At 34.5% G+C, this 17575-nt stretch overlaps 1 protein-coding gene across 1 annotated transcript; it reads right to left on the reverse strand.

Annotated features, from left to right (window-relative positions):
* Positions 1–9510: 9510 nt before the first annotated feature.
* On the reverse strand, positions 9511–13375 carry LOC128198191 (uncharacterized). The gene is made up of 4 exons (XM_052882194.1): positions 13172–13375; positions 11137–12802; positions 10437–10554; positions 9511–9649 (listed from the first exon to the last, which is right to left on the reverse strand). Exons 1-4 carry the CDS (start codon positions 13373–13375, stop codon positions 9511–9513), a joined length of 2127 nt encoding a protein of 708 aa, XP_052738154.1.
* Positions 13376–17575: the final 4200 nt, after the last annotated feature.

Here is a 17575-nt window from a genome sequence, read left to right on the forward strand (position 1 = left end):
TCCACATCATTCCTACCAAGTGCCTGAGTGCAAAGGCGTGTCGGACGCGGGCCGGCGCGGGCCTCCGTGAAAACTCAGCGCCTGCCGGAAAATATGGCCGTTGATGGAACCTTAATGCTTCCGATTTGGCGCCGCTACTTGCGGTCAGCGACAGCCTTCGACGTGTTGCCTATAAAGCTTTGAGACAGATGTTTTTCAAGTATATTTTTCGACAAAGTTCTTTAAAAGTGTATTTACACTAGCAAAGGGGTAACTATGGTTACAAAAATAAATTTCATATTAGCAGATGCTTGTTTGCGTATATTTTTATTTTCATAAATCCTGCGAAAACCATATACCTGCTTTTTCAGAAAAAACCTTTATTGTGTTGTCAAAATTCAACCAAACTGGTTCAGTAGTTTCGGCGTAAAAGAGTAACAAACATACACACTTACATATACAATCTTTTGCCTTAATGATTAATGTTATCCGTAGTCTGGTAAAAGGAATCAATTTGTGTTAGGTATATATTGTTAAAGTTACAATTGAAATCTAATATATCGTATAAAAATAATGTATTTACAACCTACGTAAACCATTCACTATGATGATCAATAAAGATTGAGCAAACGACAGAGAAGGTTTCTGGAAAAAAAATACATTTTTATTTAATCTGAATATGTAACAAATCGTGAGGTCATTCAGTTGTAAAACGTACCCGATCTATCAGAATTAGCAGACCCTTTTCCCGTCACCATATTATGATCGATGTCCGGAAATAAAGACGATTTTTTACTAAGTGCATCGTCGGGATGCTGGAGATGCGTATACTGATAATGTTTCATAAGAATTTAACTCATCACCAGACAGAGTTTTGATGAAACTAAGCCTCATTTACTACCCACGTTCGGCTATCTGCTTAGCACGAGTCTCCTCGCAGAATGAGAGGGGTTAAGCTAATAATCCACCACTCTAGCTCAATGGGGATTCGAAGACTTCTTACAGGTAGAAAATTCTCAGGTATGGAGATTTCTTTGCGATATTTTTTCTGAATCTTTTGATACACGTGATATTTAATTTATTAAAATTCACATAACAGAAAATTTACATACCTACTACTATTAAATACGTCTTCCGAATCATAGGCATAAACAAAACCTAAACTAAGCTTATATTGTTTAAAATAGCTGTGAATCGCATCAAAATTCAGCAGATAAGAATTTAAAAAAATGGTTTTTGTGTTAGATTACTCTTGTTAAATCGCCTAAACATTGATCTAAGTCATTAAGGTAAGGATTTTCGGTAACTTTAATTGCTTAGTTTCAACAAAAATCGTTACAGACTAGCGCTACTGGATCGTTCTATTTTTAACCGACTTCAAAAAAGGAGGAGGTTATCAATTCGGCGGAATCTTTTTTTTTCCGCATTCGCTCCAGTCCATCGAATGTAAACGCTTCCTTAGAACGGTTTCAATACCGCGGAAAGATGTGTTATTATTTACTATGCTCTCTTCAATCGCGGTGCAATTACTTTCCATCGAGTAGCGATGCATCGCTATTGTGTTTACCGAGAGCTCGAATGCTCATGCCGATTGCCAATTGAAAGGAATGCGAGCAATAATTCACCAAGAATGCATGCAATGCCAGATGGTTGTGTTTAATTTGAAAACAGTCAACAATGCTGGATGTATTTTTCTCTGTAGGAAATATTCGTATTTTTAAAATATGGTATTTAACTGCTTTATAATAACATATTTAAAAAAAATATTTTTAAAGAAAAAATGTTGGGATTGGAATTCGAAGCATGGTTGTAAAGGTTATTTTTCCGTTGATGTAAAAAAAGACAAATAAGTACTAGCTATAGGTGGTAGGCAGATTTTTCAATAATTATTAATTTAATTATTAATTATAAGTACCTAAGCTAAGGTGACGCTACATATATATTTCTAATTATTAAAACATATTTTCCTCTATGGAATAATAATTATATATAAATATATAAGAATAATTGCCTTAATGCAATTTCAAATCCTGTATCACTTTAACCACAGAACTCTCATAAAATTATTTTAAAAATAAAAACCTGTTAGGTTTCAAATCGAATCCATATGATTGATCCGTAAATTTTTTATTGTAATGTGAGGCTGTAAAACAGGCTATTTTATTTCAGATCACAGTAATTTAGACCTTTTGTTCCAATAACAATAAAAATAAGGAATGGAATTGGTAGAAAAATTTTCATCGTTATTTTTTTATCATAGCCTTTTTATATTTTGTTAATAGTATCTAAATATCATCGACGCGTATGTTTTTTTCTTTGTTGCCTCATAACTTCGTCATTTCAAAAAATATTTTTTTGTTTGAAAGAATAAACTTTCACTATCACTAAAAATGTAAAAATAAAAAAAAATAAGGCAGTGCCACGCCACTAACGTATTAATTAAGCCGAAAGAACTACGGGATAGGAATGTCTGAAATCATAAAACGTCATGATTTAAACGGCTTACGGATTATATTTAGGGAGTTAATGCATTGCTGTGTTAGCACCGCCTTCAAAGTGATCAGAAGGTAGTACGTGCGATGTTATTTTTCGGTTTTTAGTTTATTTTCTGATTTTGAAGTCGGTTAAATTTTTTTATGAAATTTTTTTATTCGCTAAGTATTTTTAAGTATAATGCCAACCCTAGTTTAAAACCTTTTGCACGCCAGTGAATTTGCTACCCTGCATTCGTGTACCTAAGGTGGGTAGACGGGTTCATTGCTCATAGGCACACTTATGCCTCATGCCTGTAATTTCACCGAGAGCAATGCCACAGTAGATATATTACAAGCAGTATAATAACTCGGCCATATTTTTGAAATAAATACCTACAGCCGCGCGCTCCGTAAACATGTGATAGGGCTGCCTGTCTCCAGCATTTTAATTACATTTGCCAACTTTGTGTTTCCATTTAGTTATGTGATTGTAAATATACTTTTTTTTAAATAAACAAATAAAATACTTTGTAAATTGTAGTAAAATAGGAAGTGATCAATAAAATGCGTGTTGTTTTTTGATTGGTAGATTTAAATAAGGCTGATACTAATCAATGATCTTGAAGGACCTTCATATATTTATTTTGGTGATGCCATCTATCTATTACCACCACACTAGGTGACCAAATAATAAAAAATCGGTCAAGTGCGTGTGCTAGGGCCACGCGCAGTGTAGGGTTCCGTAGATTATGTTAGCACTTTAACCCCTTATGTAATGTACAAAAATACCGATAACGATACCCCCACACTATAGAATAGACGATAAAAAATTGACCCTGAACTACAAAAACAAATTGAGATTGACCGGGTTCGCTAGTAGTTTAATAAAAAAATCTGTATAGGTATATTGATATCAGCTGGCTCTTTACTTTTTTTATTCAAATACATTAAAGTATGAGCAACACAATAATGTTGTTAAATTCAAACAACTCCTTTACGTAACTTCTTTATTACCTTAAAATACAGGTATACAAAACATACATGTCATAAGATTTAAATCTATGTATTACATAATAATCAAAGAAAACAACCTAAATGAAGAAGTTAATAAATAATTATTTAATAATATTATATTAACGTTTACGTCATTTACCTGTTTACACAATTTTATCATTTAAGCATTTATTTATATATATATTTATTAAATTATGCCTTTAGAATACAAAATATTAATCAAACTTTATAAAAATAATAACTTTTTTCCTAGTTGTCATAATTAAAAAATCCAATACACTGCGTTCGTCACCGCGGCACAGTCGCAACGGTCTTCACCCCACGATCACCCCACGTACGAGCTGCGTAGGTATAGCTCGCGTTTCGACCTTTAGTATGAAGTCCAACTACTGCTTGTAATATATCTACTGTGGCATATATCTACTGTGGCAATGCCTTGGATGACCTCTATTAAATGACTGTACTAATCACAGTATTAAGTTAGTCCGATTAAAAAAATACAATTAGTAGGTAGATACTTCGTTAGCATGATAAACGGGTAGATACACAAAAACTTGTTAGTGTCCATGTTGACACAGCTGAAAAATAGTAAGACATTTTTGCTCCCCTTTAAAATAAGCGTCGTCTTAAACCTTTTAATAGAAAGGTTTGTTTTGTTTAACGAAGCGTCTCGGTGCTGCTTCATAATGCACTTATGATTTATTGCATCAGAATCTCGCAACACCTGAGATTTTAAAGACTTTTCCGCGGAAATAAAATCAGGCGTCTTCTAGTGAAAATGCATTATAAAGTACCAGCTCTTGAGGGCAACAAAATTGATTACTTTATTTAATAGAATCTCTAGAAATGTTTTTTTAGATGAAGTTTCAAAAGTTCATAAAGATCGATTTTGGTATTTTATAAAATCAATGTTATCAAGGTGGGACTCGTATAAAATATATTCAAACAAATTTATAAGTAGTAACTATCGGGCACTCGTGACTTCGTCCGTGTGGAGTTAAGTTTTTCACAAATCCCGCGAGAACCATGGAATTTTCCGAGATGAAAAGTAGCCTGTGTGTTAATCCAGAGTAAAATCTATTTTCATTTCAAACTTCAGCCAAATCGCAGCAAAATTGATATCGTTTCATACAAACTTTCATCCCCTATTTTATCAATTGGGGATAGAATTTATCAAAATCCTTTCTTAGCGGGTGCCTACGTCATAACATCTACCTGCATGCCAAATTTCAGCCCGATCCGTCCAGTGGTTTGGGCTGTGCGTTGATAGATCACTATGTCAGTCAGTCACCTTTGAGTTTTAAATATTTAGATAAATTAACATGTTCTATTTAAATTTTATTTGTATTTTTATACTCAATACTTAATTACCCAAATCCGGCTTAACCGGATTTAAATACAATTCGGCAAACTTATTCAATTGTTTTTTAAAATATATTGAAATTATTCTTCAGAAACTGTTTTTTTTAGGACGAAGTTTATTCTCGGCCTACAGGTCTGAACTGGCGGCAATCGTATAATTTGCTCAAGCTCTAAATAAAATACCAATGCAGCAGAAGACGAAGATTAGATCTAAATGATCCCGTATATATTAATGCAGTGTAAGTAATTTTTAAGAAAATTTGGTTCGGACTGTTTATTGGTCTATAATTAATTTAAACATCAAGGTATTTTCATGATTCAGTTCAGCATTTGCAATCCCTTTACGAAGGAAGAGCAAAACCAAAGAGATTACGTCAGCATCCAGCACAAAGATGACCGCATGTGACACGCAAGAGCTTCATTGTGTTGAGTTGACAAGTACAATCAGGGATATTACTGCGATTCTCTTTCTCTATTCCTCAGCGCAGACGATGAGCTGTTATTCTGAACGATTGTGCCGCGGGATATGAAATTAATCTCGGACTTCAGGGTGGCAGACATAAGAAATGTCACTCGGTTAAAATATATTTCTGTTTTAATAAGATTTTATGTTCTTGTATTTTTTTTATGTGCAGCTTTGAAAATTTTTACTTACCAGTTTAAAAACGCTAAGCTAAGTTTAGAGCCGTGATAGCCCAGTGGATATGACCTCTACCTTCAATTCGGAGGGCGTAGGTTCAATTCCGACCCGGGGGAACTTGAATATCACGTGTCTCAATCGGTGAAGGAAAAACATTGTGAGGAAACCTGCATACCTGAGAATTTTCAAAATTCTCTACGTTTGTGAAGTTTGCCAATCTGCCTTTATACAGCGGGGTGGACTATTATCCTAACTCTCTAATGTTAAAAAGAGACTCGTGCTCAACAGTGAGCCTAATATGGGTTGTTAATGATGAAACTAGTCTTTTATTTGGTATTACTGTAGGTGAAAGGCAGGATATAACTAGTATTACGTTATTTTATTTTTATACCAGCATAATTATTTTAATTTAATGTGAAAGGAGATATGTAACTTAGACCCACCATAGTGCTCAAGTAAGGGTTGCTGATTGATTGAATAGGGATATAAATAGACATTATATAGAGCGCAATCGTTTTTACTAATACAAAACTACATTACAGTTATATAGTTAGTTACCGATGAGGTTTTAATTAATATTTTCTAATCGAGATATTACGAGAGTTCAACATGTCTGTATTGTTATAAAATACACGCGAGACTCCGGATGTGTGTAATATAAATACGTCGAGGGGAAAAGCTTTTACTGCCGGTTATTTCTACTGGGAACAGTAAGCAGTTACACGTACTACCAACTCGGATATGATATTTGCTGCAGTATTTTGATATGTACCTATATTATTTTTCCCTACGATGTTGTGTTTACCTTAGTTCTTTTTATAAAACTTTTATATTTAACTAGCGGACGCCCGCGACTTTATCCGCGTGAAACTCGACGATTCAACTACCCTACCCCTACACTACCTTAACCCTACCCAAGATTTTTAAATAAAAAAATGGTTGTTGTGCCTCACTCGACATAGATAGGTATAGTGTGTCGCGGACTTTTTTGTAGATATTTATAAGATCTACAATTAATCAGAACATTTTATGGTTCTATATTTTATAGTTTAAGAAGCGTACGCAAAATAAGTAACTTCTCTGGTTGTTTTTTTACACCTTGTGTCCGAAAATCCCAAATAACTTACGGAACCCTATTTTTTCCAAAATAAAATTTAGCCTATGTTACTTGTGGATAATGTAGCTTTCGAATGGTGAAAAAGAAATTTTTAAAATCGGTTCAATAGTATTTGAGCCTATATACAAACAAACATACAAACAAAGTTTTCCTATTTATATTATTAGTATAGATGAAACTTGTTTTTTTAACAACAATGAATGTAATTTTTAAATAAACGTAAATTACAGTTGCGATTTAATCGAGCATTGAAATACGATCTACATTTGTAAAATATTTATAAGAAATTATTATCATTTTAAAAATTAACATGCTTAGTTGATCAAATCTTTTTATTTTGTTGGTTAATTTGCGAAAATTCGTAATGTAAACAACATTATTCCGTTTATATATTCCTAATACAAAAATATCCTCAACATACATCATATTTTTGAGATGTTATATCAATAAAATTTAAAAGAAAAGAAAGATAGTCTTTGCTCTTAGCAATAACTTGAGGATTATATTAGGTGTAATTAAAATTTGTTTACCGTAAATCGAATTTTACTAAACTCAAAAATGATTAAAACTTAAGAAGTTAAACTCTGTTACGGATCGTTCTCGAAAAGTAATCGTTCTTACAACCTACAACAAATTTGTTTTATTGATATTATACGTTTACGTATGAACGAGCAGACGCAGTTTCACCCGCGTACTTCCCGTTCCCATGGGATCACGGGAATAAAATATAGCCTATGACACTCACAAGAAACGTGGCTCTACATTAGTAAAAGAATTTACAAAATCGGGTCCTCTTTATTAATATATGTCGCCGAGTGAGTTATTTAAACGGATAGCAAAATGTACGTTAATTATTGTGATAATATTAGAATCAGGGTTTCATGTAATTGGGATTTAATTATTTACTGTTTAAATAAATAAGACTGTAAAAGGTTTCCACCATGCCGGACGTGGCGGCGCTCGACCAATAGCAAACGATAACGATATTGCTTTAAAATGGCGCGTAGGTTTTACGGAGTGAAGGCGCTCTGCCACTCTGTAGCCTGTTGGTTGAGTAGTTCAGTGGAATCAAGTTCTTGGAATGGATACTCGTCTTCCATTTGTTAAGCATAGTGAAATAGTGATAGTGATATAGAAGCTAATGGGTGAGTTAATAGAAGTAAGGCCATTGCATTGTTAATTAATTAGCTGGGAGCCAATGCGAGCGGAGATGGAGAGCATTGACTAGTCGTAAAGGGGCCCCTCAATCCAACTGACATCAGTTGCAAGTCTGAGATCCGCTCGTGCTTGACTACCTGCCCTATGATAGTTAACACTGGTTTACATGTGATAGTATCAGCGCTATACTTGATCAATATAGAGAGTAGAACTGTAGTTGTAAGTTAAATGGTCGTTTCAATAATGACCGATAGTGTTACTTTGTATATCTGCCATCCTTGACAAGCTTAGAACCTGCTCTGAGGCTACGGCTTCTCCGATATCAGAAGTAGAATGTAGTCGATTCCCCGATATATATATTGATACGCCTGATACGCCTACGCCCCTGCTCATTCTTATAAGGATTTCCGTCGGTGTCCACGTTTTCACTTTTACATATAATACAAACAAAACACAGTCTCATTCATCCGTTCACAGAGATTTTTGTCTTCAGAACCAAGCTGAATTCTTCTGTCAGCCTCTTTATCGAAGTTATTCAAACCGAGTCAGAGTCAAAGTTTATGATTGAAATAAATGACGTAAATTTCGCGCCAACGAAGCTAAGGGTAGAAGCTAATATTTGACACAGGCCATACTGAATTTTAAACAAAGTCAAAGGTCATTGTTGGTTAGTCTTGTAAACAAGTTGGTTTGTGAAGTAATTTATTGCGAGTACAAATATGTTCGTCATTGGGGACGCATTCTAAGGGCAGTCCTTATTTGAACTTCAACTTGTTTGTTTAAGTTAAAATTTATGTTACCAAGGCCGCGGGCACTAAATAGTTAGCAAGAATAATTTTCTTGATAATGATGTATTAATCTTTATTATTGTTTGTAAAAGTTTATCAGCTCCAGAATTAGCTTCGGGGCACCCCTACGCTAGGTATCCTTTCACGAGTTACAGCGAAGCTAAGAAACTGGTGACTGGGGAAGATAGGGGGAAGAAGGTGGACGGTTGGGAGTCTGGACCCTTAAATCATGCTGCACCACAATCCAAACTCAATAACTCCAGGCTTTACAAGTTGGAGTATGAGCTGACTAACTTTTTTATTAAATCATAGGTTAATTTGTACTTATTCTCTTATTTAGATAAAAGTCACTCCTGTGTGTAAACGTTATTGGCCTTTATTACTTTTAATTTTACTCAAAATTAAATCAAAAACTTATTATTAAAAAATTTGTAAATTTAAGCAATAAAAGGATAAGGTCAGATGACTACAAGTTGACAACGTAAAAGTTTTGTAATATTTACGATGCCTCTAACCCCGTTTTATAAATAATGTATTTTTCTTTTCGAACCGGATTTTTATTATGACTGCAGAAAAAGGGTTTGTAGTATTCTGTATATTGTATACATTTTCATAATTTGAAAATTCGTGCACTTACTTAGTAGTCGTTATATTGATTCATTCTAAGTAATCTATTCTATATCTTATTCTTATCTATATCTATCTATATCTATACTTATAATAAAACTGGTAACATTCAATACATTAATTCGTAATTTGAGATTTTACTTATATCATTTGTAACACCAAACGTTACCTTGGCAAAAAGGAGATTAATTATTGTAGGAGAAACCAGGAAAAATGTTCGACGTACCTTGTATTGCTGGCGCTGTCGTCTTTCCGGGGTACCCCTCTGTTAGTAGATAGCTGCAGGCTTGGCAATTTCAAATAATGGCTGGCACGATAAGAATGACGAATGTAATATTTGAATCACTGTTCTTATTTAGAATGTAATGATACTATGAAGAACGCCGACTTGCCGCGTTGAGCGTTTGAAGAAGAAGAAGGCTCTTGTCTGACAAGCGACAGCTGACAGCTGACAGCTGACAGCGTGTGAGGAGACGTCGGAACAAATTTCCTGATTTGTGTCATATAAGATTCTATACATTGTCTATACTTGTGATGACACTATGAAATTGAAAAGTCTACGGAACATGCCGCCGACCTTAAAATAACCCAGCTTATTTTAAAGTGATAGATTGATACATACATAATGAATGATAGATACATGATTAACGAATGAATGATTATACAATATAATTGATAAAATGAATATGATAAAATAATATATAGTAAATGATGAAGTATTTAGATGCATGAAAATAAATTATTCGATGGGCAAGGGACAAACCTTGACCACAGATCGTTTGACTAAAGTATTATTACCCAAGCGTACAGTTACGACGCGCGTTACATCGTTGACGCTAGGGTGAAGTTGGTGTACACGTGCTAAACGCCATTGCAGTGGCGGTAGCGAGTTGTCAATCAACACTACTACGGAACCCTCGCGGAGGGGTGGTTGTGGTCCGACATGGAAATGAATTTTATGAAAGTGATCGATAAGCAAATTAGTAAAAACGTGTTTTTTAGGTAACAATATTTGATGTTTAGCATCATATGGAATTTTAGCGTTTTGAATTCGACCGCCGACCCTGAGAATTCCAGTAGTATCAAGAAATGGTTTTAGCTTTTGTAAACGATTAGAACAGTTTTTGTTATTTTTTATTTGTAATATATCATCTGAAAATTGATCATGTTGTACAAGTGAAATTACTCTGTGGAGAGCGAATTTGGTTTCGTGGACTGTAATTTGATCTGTAGAAAATGATTTAGATTTACGACATTTATGATAAAATCGAAAGCACATAGAAACTACTCGCAGCAGCTTTGACAGGGATGAAATTTTTTCTAAGAAATCTAAATCTTGAGGTTCCTTTTGGGACACCAAAGTGTGTTTGCGACGCTCTTCATTTGTCTGTAAGTCTATGTGAGAAACAGGCCAATCACGTTGTGAAAGTTTAAGCCACGATGGACCTGAGAACCATAGTTCTTGGTTAAACTGAGACGGCAGAACGCCTCGGGACGCTACATCGGCAGGGTTGTCTGCTGAACAAACATGTCGCCACTGTGAAGCCGGTACGCGACTTGTGATTTCTGTAACACGATTAGCGACGTATGTACGCCACTCATGAGATGGTGAACGAATCCATGCAAGAGAGATCGAAGAATCGCTCCAGGCATAGACATTTTGGAAAGGTAAAATAGTTCCATATGTTATGAGAACCTTTTCGATAAGTTTCGCAACAAGTACTGCACCACATAGTTCCAAACGGGGTAGAGAAATCCTTTTGAGTGGTGCGACTTTTGTTTTTGCAATAATAAGAAATGTGTGAATATTATCTGTGTGGTCCGTCACACGTAAATAAACACAACCAGCATATGCCTTTTCAGAGGAATCAGAAAAGCCATGAATTTGTACTTCCTTGTATGAAGGAAGAATATGGCGTGGTAAAGATATATTTTTGATAAGTGAAAACTCTGAAATAAAGTTAGCCCATAGCTCACAAATAGATTGGGGCGGTTGTTCATCCCATCCTACTCCAGATATCCAAAGTAGTTGGATTAAATGCTTTACAAGTAATGTTATAGGGGAAACAAAACCTAATGGATCGTAGATTTTAGAAATCTCAGAGAGCATAATGCGCTTGGTGCATTTAGGAGAAGGTATGTTCACATGATAAGAAAACGTATCTGTTTTAGGGTTCCATTGGAGTCCTAAGATTTTAACTGAGTTATCATCATCAATGCTAGATAAAATGAGTGCATCATCCTGATTAAGATCCTCTTTGCTGATAGAAGATAAGAATTCAGAATTATTGGAAGTCCATTTACGAAGTTCAAATGTTCCTGCTCTACAAAGACCAGTCAATTCACGTTGTAATTTCAAGGCATCTTCCAACGTAGCAGCTCCAGTAACAACGTCATCGACAAACACGTCATTTAACAACACTTGCGATGCAAGAGGAAAAACTGATGATTCGTCCAGAGCCAATTGACGAAGTGTTCGTAACGCAAGGAAAGGTGCCGATGCGACGCCGAAAGTTACAGTACATAAGCGATATTCTTGTATAGGATCATCTACTGAATTTCGCCAAAGAATCCGTTGAAAGTCACGATCTTCATTTCTAATTTGAATGTAACGATACATCATTTTGATGTCAGATGTGAACACAATGTTATGAAGACGATATTTTAAAAGAACTTGAACAATATCTTGTTGAAGCTTAGGTCCAATCAACAGATTATCATTGAGAGAATGACCAGAAGTGGTCTTACAAGATGCATCATACACAATTCTGACCTTTGTTGTGGTTGAAGATTGTTTAACAATTGAAAAATGTGGTATGTAATAACAATTTGCAGTTGAAGGATTTCGAACAAGTTCCATATGTCCCAAGTCTATGTATTCTTGGAGACATTTGATATAATCAGCTCGCAACGCATGATTATTTGAGAGTTTTGACTCAAGTCTATGAAGACGTGAAAGAGCAATTCCACGAGAATCACCAAGTGGAGGTGCATTTTCTTTGAATGGAAGAGACACAGTGTATTTACCGGTTGAGTCTCTAGAATAAGTGTTTTGATAAATTGATTCACATAGAACCTCGTCTTTAGTGAGAGGCTGAGTTTCAAGCACAGATTCACTTTCCCAAAACTTTTGGATTTGCATATCCAATTGATAAGTACTAACATTCACACAAACTTGTGAAGAAAACGTTGATGATATTCGACCGTTAAGTAAAAAACCGAAGATACTATTGATAGCAACAGGTGTACCTAAGGGCCCTTTGATAATATTATGAAGAAGTATACGATCAGTATAATCCGATCCTAACAGCAACTCTATAGGTCGAGATGAACGCAATTCAGGATCTGCTAACGGTAAATTTTGTAAATGAGTTATAGTTTCGAATGAACTAGGAATTGTAGGTACATAACTAGTAATTTTAGGTAAAATAAGCGCTTCGATATAAAGTTTAGGTTCGGATTTGTTGTACGGAGTTATCTCGCACATTACATAACCACGAGGTTGGTTATCCTTATCACCTATTCCTGTGACAGTTGCACTCGTAGAAGTGCGAAACCGTTGAAGACCAAGTCGTTGAACACAAGACTCGGTTATAAGAGTCGCCTGTGATCCCTGATCAATTAAAGCGCGGATGACATTCGACTGAGAATTAGAATTGATAGGTTTAATATTAATTAATGCAGTAGTAAGGAGGACAGTCGAAGAATTTAAAGTATTATTTGAAAATTGAGAAATTTCAGCAACTAAGTTATGTGTAGGATTGTCATTGGTCTCGTGAAGTTTAGTGTGATGGCGCTGAGAACAAATTCTACAGTTGTAACGCGATGTACACGAGTCAGTGTCATGATTTTTGAAAAGACAGTTTGAACAAACTTTATTTTCTTTAATAAAACTTTTACGATCTTTTAAATCTAAATTATGAAATGATTCGCAATTATTTAATGTATGAGATTCATTACAGAAATAACAAGGTCTTTTTGAGTTTGACTTCGTAGAACTATGAAAACTAACGCTGTGCGCGGGAGGCTTTGTATACGAATTATTATTAATTTTAGAATTATAATGCGCGCGAGTGAATGTTGGAGGCGTAGAAGAGACGATTCGCTGTGATGAAATAGAATGAGCTGAGCCGCCGACCATGCGCGCTGCAGCAGCGGGTTGGCGTAAGTTGCCGGACGTAGTCGCGAGAGGTGCACTATCTTTGGCAGCCGACATTACTTCTAAAGCCGCTAATTCTTTTTCAAGAAAGTCAAGCAATTCGCTAACCGGTGGAACCTCGCTTGGCGTTTTTAAGGATAATTCAAAACGTCGACGAATACTAGATGGTATTTTCCGAAGTAAAATATTTAAAAGTGGAAAACTCCACTGTTGTACTGGAAAATCTAACGAATCTAAAGCAGTTAAATTCTCATGACAAATATTGATGATAGATTTTAAACTTTGTTTTAAGTTTTTATCATTAACTGGCTCAGCATCAAAAATTTTATCAAAGTGTTTTGTCGCGATGATTCTTTTATTTTGATAGCGGTTTATTAACACCGTCAAGGCGTTTTGATAGTTTGAATCGGTCGCAGGAAAAGATTTTATTAAATTTAATGGTTCGTCACGCAATGACAATAATAAGTAACGAAAACGTTGAACATCTGACAAATCCTCGTTATCGTGGACTAAAGATTTGAACAAGTCATAAAATGCATTCCATTCAGTTACATCGCCTCTAAACGTTGGCAGCGAAATAGTAGGTAACTTTAATCTCGATGGAAGACTATGACATAAAGGTGTAGCTACATGAGCGGAATTTTTTCTGATATTTATTTTTAAATTGTCCAATGCTATTTGAACCAGGTAATACAAATTATCAAATTTATCACGAATAGCCAAGTGGTCTTCTTGGTTAAACTCACCTTTTTTTGCAGTATGTTTTTCGATTTTACCTTGGATTGATTGAAATTGTTTCTTTATGTTATTCAATTCCCGAGATCGAACTCGAAACTCTGCTTCATTGTCTATACAATCAGCCATGCGTTGGATACTATTTATACAAACATCTCGTTCAAAGACTAATTGTATTAACTCCATACTTCAGAAAAACAAATACTTCAAATATTTATAAATTGTTTAATTAGGTTGTTATAGACAAATAAGAACAAAAACGTAATGAATATTTATGTTTATTTGACACAATTATGTTAAATATTTTATTAATTTGTGTGAAATATATATTCGATATACTAAGATAATATCCTGTATGAAAAAATATCAAAAGGGTACGAATATCTAGAAAGAGATATAGATTTCAGATATGATAATAATCTGTACGAAGATACAGATATTATATAGCTCTGTACGAAAATACAGAAGCAATATATGGTATAATAGGAATCTATACGAATATACAGATTCGATGTCGTTCTGTACGAATATACAGTAACGATATTAAATATGATGATAATCGGTACGAAGATACAGATATGATATTACTCTGTACGAAGATACAGAAGCAATATAGGATATGATAGGAATCTGTACGAATATACAGATTCGATATCGCTTTGTACGAAAATACAGAAACGATATTAAATACGATAATAATTTGTATAAAATACAGATATGATATCGTTCTGCACGAAGATGCAGAAACGATGTCAGATTTGTGATACGATACGATATTTACCTACTCGTAAATTACGATTGGGTAAGAAATCGGCATGTAATGCCTGGGTATGAATGTAGTATTGCGAATTATGTGATAAATATTTGTACGAAAATACAAATATAATTTTGTGATATGATGTGCAATAATGTATGAGTACGTAAGCAACGCCGGAGTATGAAACTAGTATGTTAAATTGTAATTACGTGTTACAATACGAAATATTGCGAAATGTAATATTTATAAAATATATTATTATAATATATTCTTTACTCGGCATGTGTGACACCACCTTTATGACACGACGCTAGCGGTCGAAAAGTGTACCCGCGTCGTGGTAAAAAGTTATTGAAAATTTGGAAATACGTAATGTTAAGGTTAAATATTGTTTGAATTAGTTAGAATATAGATTAAAAACACTGTACGCATAGGTATTTTCAAGAAATAATACGTAATAATTAAAATTAAAGAATAAATATGATCGGAATGCGGGTAGGTAGTCACTTGAAAGATACGAATTGGATACGAAATATTAAGAATTTATGTAAAAATATAGTGCCAACACAAGTATTTAAAAGCCATGGTAATTTTGATCCGGCTCGAAGGAATTTATGTAGGAGAAACCAGGAAAAATGTTCGACGTACCTTGTATTGCTGGCGCTGTCGTCTTTCCGGGGTACCCCTCTGTTAGTAGATAGCTGCAGGCTTGGCAATTTCAAATAATGGCTGGCACGATAAGAATGACGAATGTAATATTTGAATCACTGTTCTTATTTAGAATGTAATGATACTATGAAGAACGCCGACTTGCCGCGTTGAGCGTTTGAAGAAGAAGAAGGCTCTTGTCTGACAAGCGACAGCTGACAGCTGACAGCTGACAGCGTGTGAGGAGACGTCGGAACAAATTTCCTGATTTGTGTCATATAAGATTCTATACATTGTCTATACTTGTGATGACACTATGAAATTGAAAAGTCTACGGAACAGTCTACTAGCGTCATCTAGAACTTACAATAAGACTGTAACAGGTACATTTTTTACATTCTATACATTGAAAATATTTTGAAATTTTTTGTCGCTGGCATTATTTAATCGATACTGAAGCTAAAAATATTTTTTTTCGACTTTTTGTGTGTCTGTCTGTCTGTCCGTGTTTTTATGTTATTCGGGCATCACGCTGAAACAACGAAATGAATTCAAATAAAACTTTTGCTCGGTTTGAGACCATAATATGAAAAAGGTTATAGGACACTTTTTATTGCGAAAATAAAACAAGAAGGGGGTTAAATAGGGGTTGAAAGTTTGTATGAAAAGTCCTTCATTTTTAGAGTTACAAATTTAAAAATTTGTTCATAAATCTTAAATAAATCGAAATATAATGTGATTCAAAAATTTTAATAATTCAACCCCTTAAGAGGTGAAATAATTCTTGAAAGTTTACATTGATATCCACGCGGACAAAGTCGCGGGCGTCCGCTAGTCCTTGATACGAGTACATCCGTTTATTTTGAATGGGTCTAAACCAGCATGGGAGGCAACATCTTTAGCATCACTATCGCTTTAAAGTATTTATTTTATTTTATTCGGAGTTAGCTACTGTGAAATTCTTAGGAAAAAGAAAAGGTCAATTCATTGCTTTTTGTTCATTGTTTTTTTTAACCTAAATTGTAAATTAGTTATTAACCAATTGTAGCATTGAAAATGGGAAGACACTGTCTCGTGTAACACAGTAATAACTAGGACAGGTGGCAGAGCTTCAAACTAATTGTGATAATGTTTTTGAACACTTTTGATAAATAAAGAGTTTCACCCGCGTGGTTCCCGTTCCTGTAAGAATACGGGAATAATATATAGCCTATAGCCTCTCTCGATAAATGGGCTATCTAACACTGAAAGAATTTTTCAAATCGGACTAGTAGTTCTTGAGATTAGCGCATTCAAACAAACAAACTCTCATTTGAATAGATTGCATAGCCTGATCAAGGGTCCAAAGCTAAGACCTCATGATCCGAAGTCACATATTCATGCTAAGCAACGAGGTAGTTTCTCAAAAGTTTGGTAATATGGATTTCCTAAAAGCGTGATATTACACTAACACGAATAGACACGTAAGGACGCGCCATTTGTTTCTGACTTGCGTTTAGTATCATACAAGATGAGCGATGATGTCGTCGAGTGTGATGCTCACAAATTAACTACAGTGATGAATGTGCCCCGAACTGGTCCATCTTAGGCCATGTATCCACTGAAATACAATGTATCACCCAAAACGTTTCTGAATCACTACGTAGTTGACAGAAACAGTGTTTCATCTGTCTAAGACCTGAGTATATCTAATTTAAATCTTAATACATAAATACACTTATCACGAATAATCAAAAAACAGCTTGATTTAGTGATGAAATGTAGCAGGGAGATAGTTTAAAGTTAGTAGACATCAGTTAAGGACTGATTTTGCGACAGGTCCGGATTAAGGAGTAGCTTTCTACCGTCTAAACAATTCTTCTTATGAACATGTCACATAATTGGAAAATTAAATGTGGTTCCACATTATTAAAAACGCTTCTACATCATGAATATAATACATGAAATATAAAAACCACATATGTACATGAAATATAAAAACAGTTACTGTTTTAATTTTTAAATTTCAAAAACTCGTACATTATTTTTCTATAACAGTGTTTATAAACAAACATTTCTCACTGTATACATTCTTGGTTACTGGTAATCCTAACGAAACTATTTTAACTACGAAATAA

The sequence above is a fragment of the Bicyclus anynana genome, chromosome 6 (assembly GCF_947172395.1).
Source record: "Bicyclus anynana chromosome 6, ilBicAnyn1.1, whole genome shotgun sequence".
Lineage (NCBI taxonomy): Eukaryota > Metazoa > Arthropoda > Insecta > Lepidoptera > Nymphalidae > Bicyclus > Bicyclus anynana.

Coding starts and splice junctions, on each gene's coding strand:
- LOC128198191 (XM_052882194.1), bottom strand. CDS start 13,375: ATGTCGGCTGCCAAAGATAGTGCACCTCTCGCGACTACGTCCGGCAAC. Junction 12,803..13,171: donor CAAAGCCTCCCGCGCACAGC/GTTAGTTTTCAT, acceptor TCTAATTCTCAG/TCGAATGTCATCCGCGCTTT. Junction 9,650..10,436: donor CTGCTGCGAGTAGTTTCTAT/GTGCTTTCGATT, acceptor GACACAAATCAG/GAAATTTGTTCCGACGTCTC.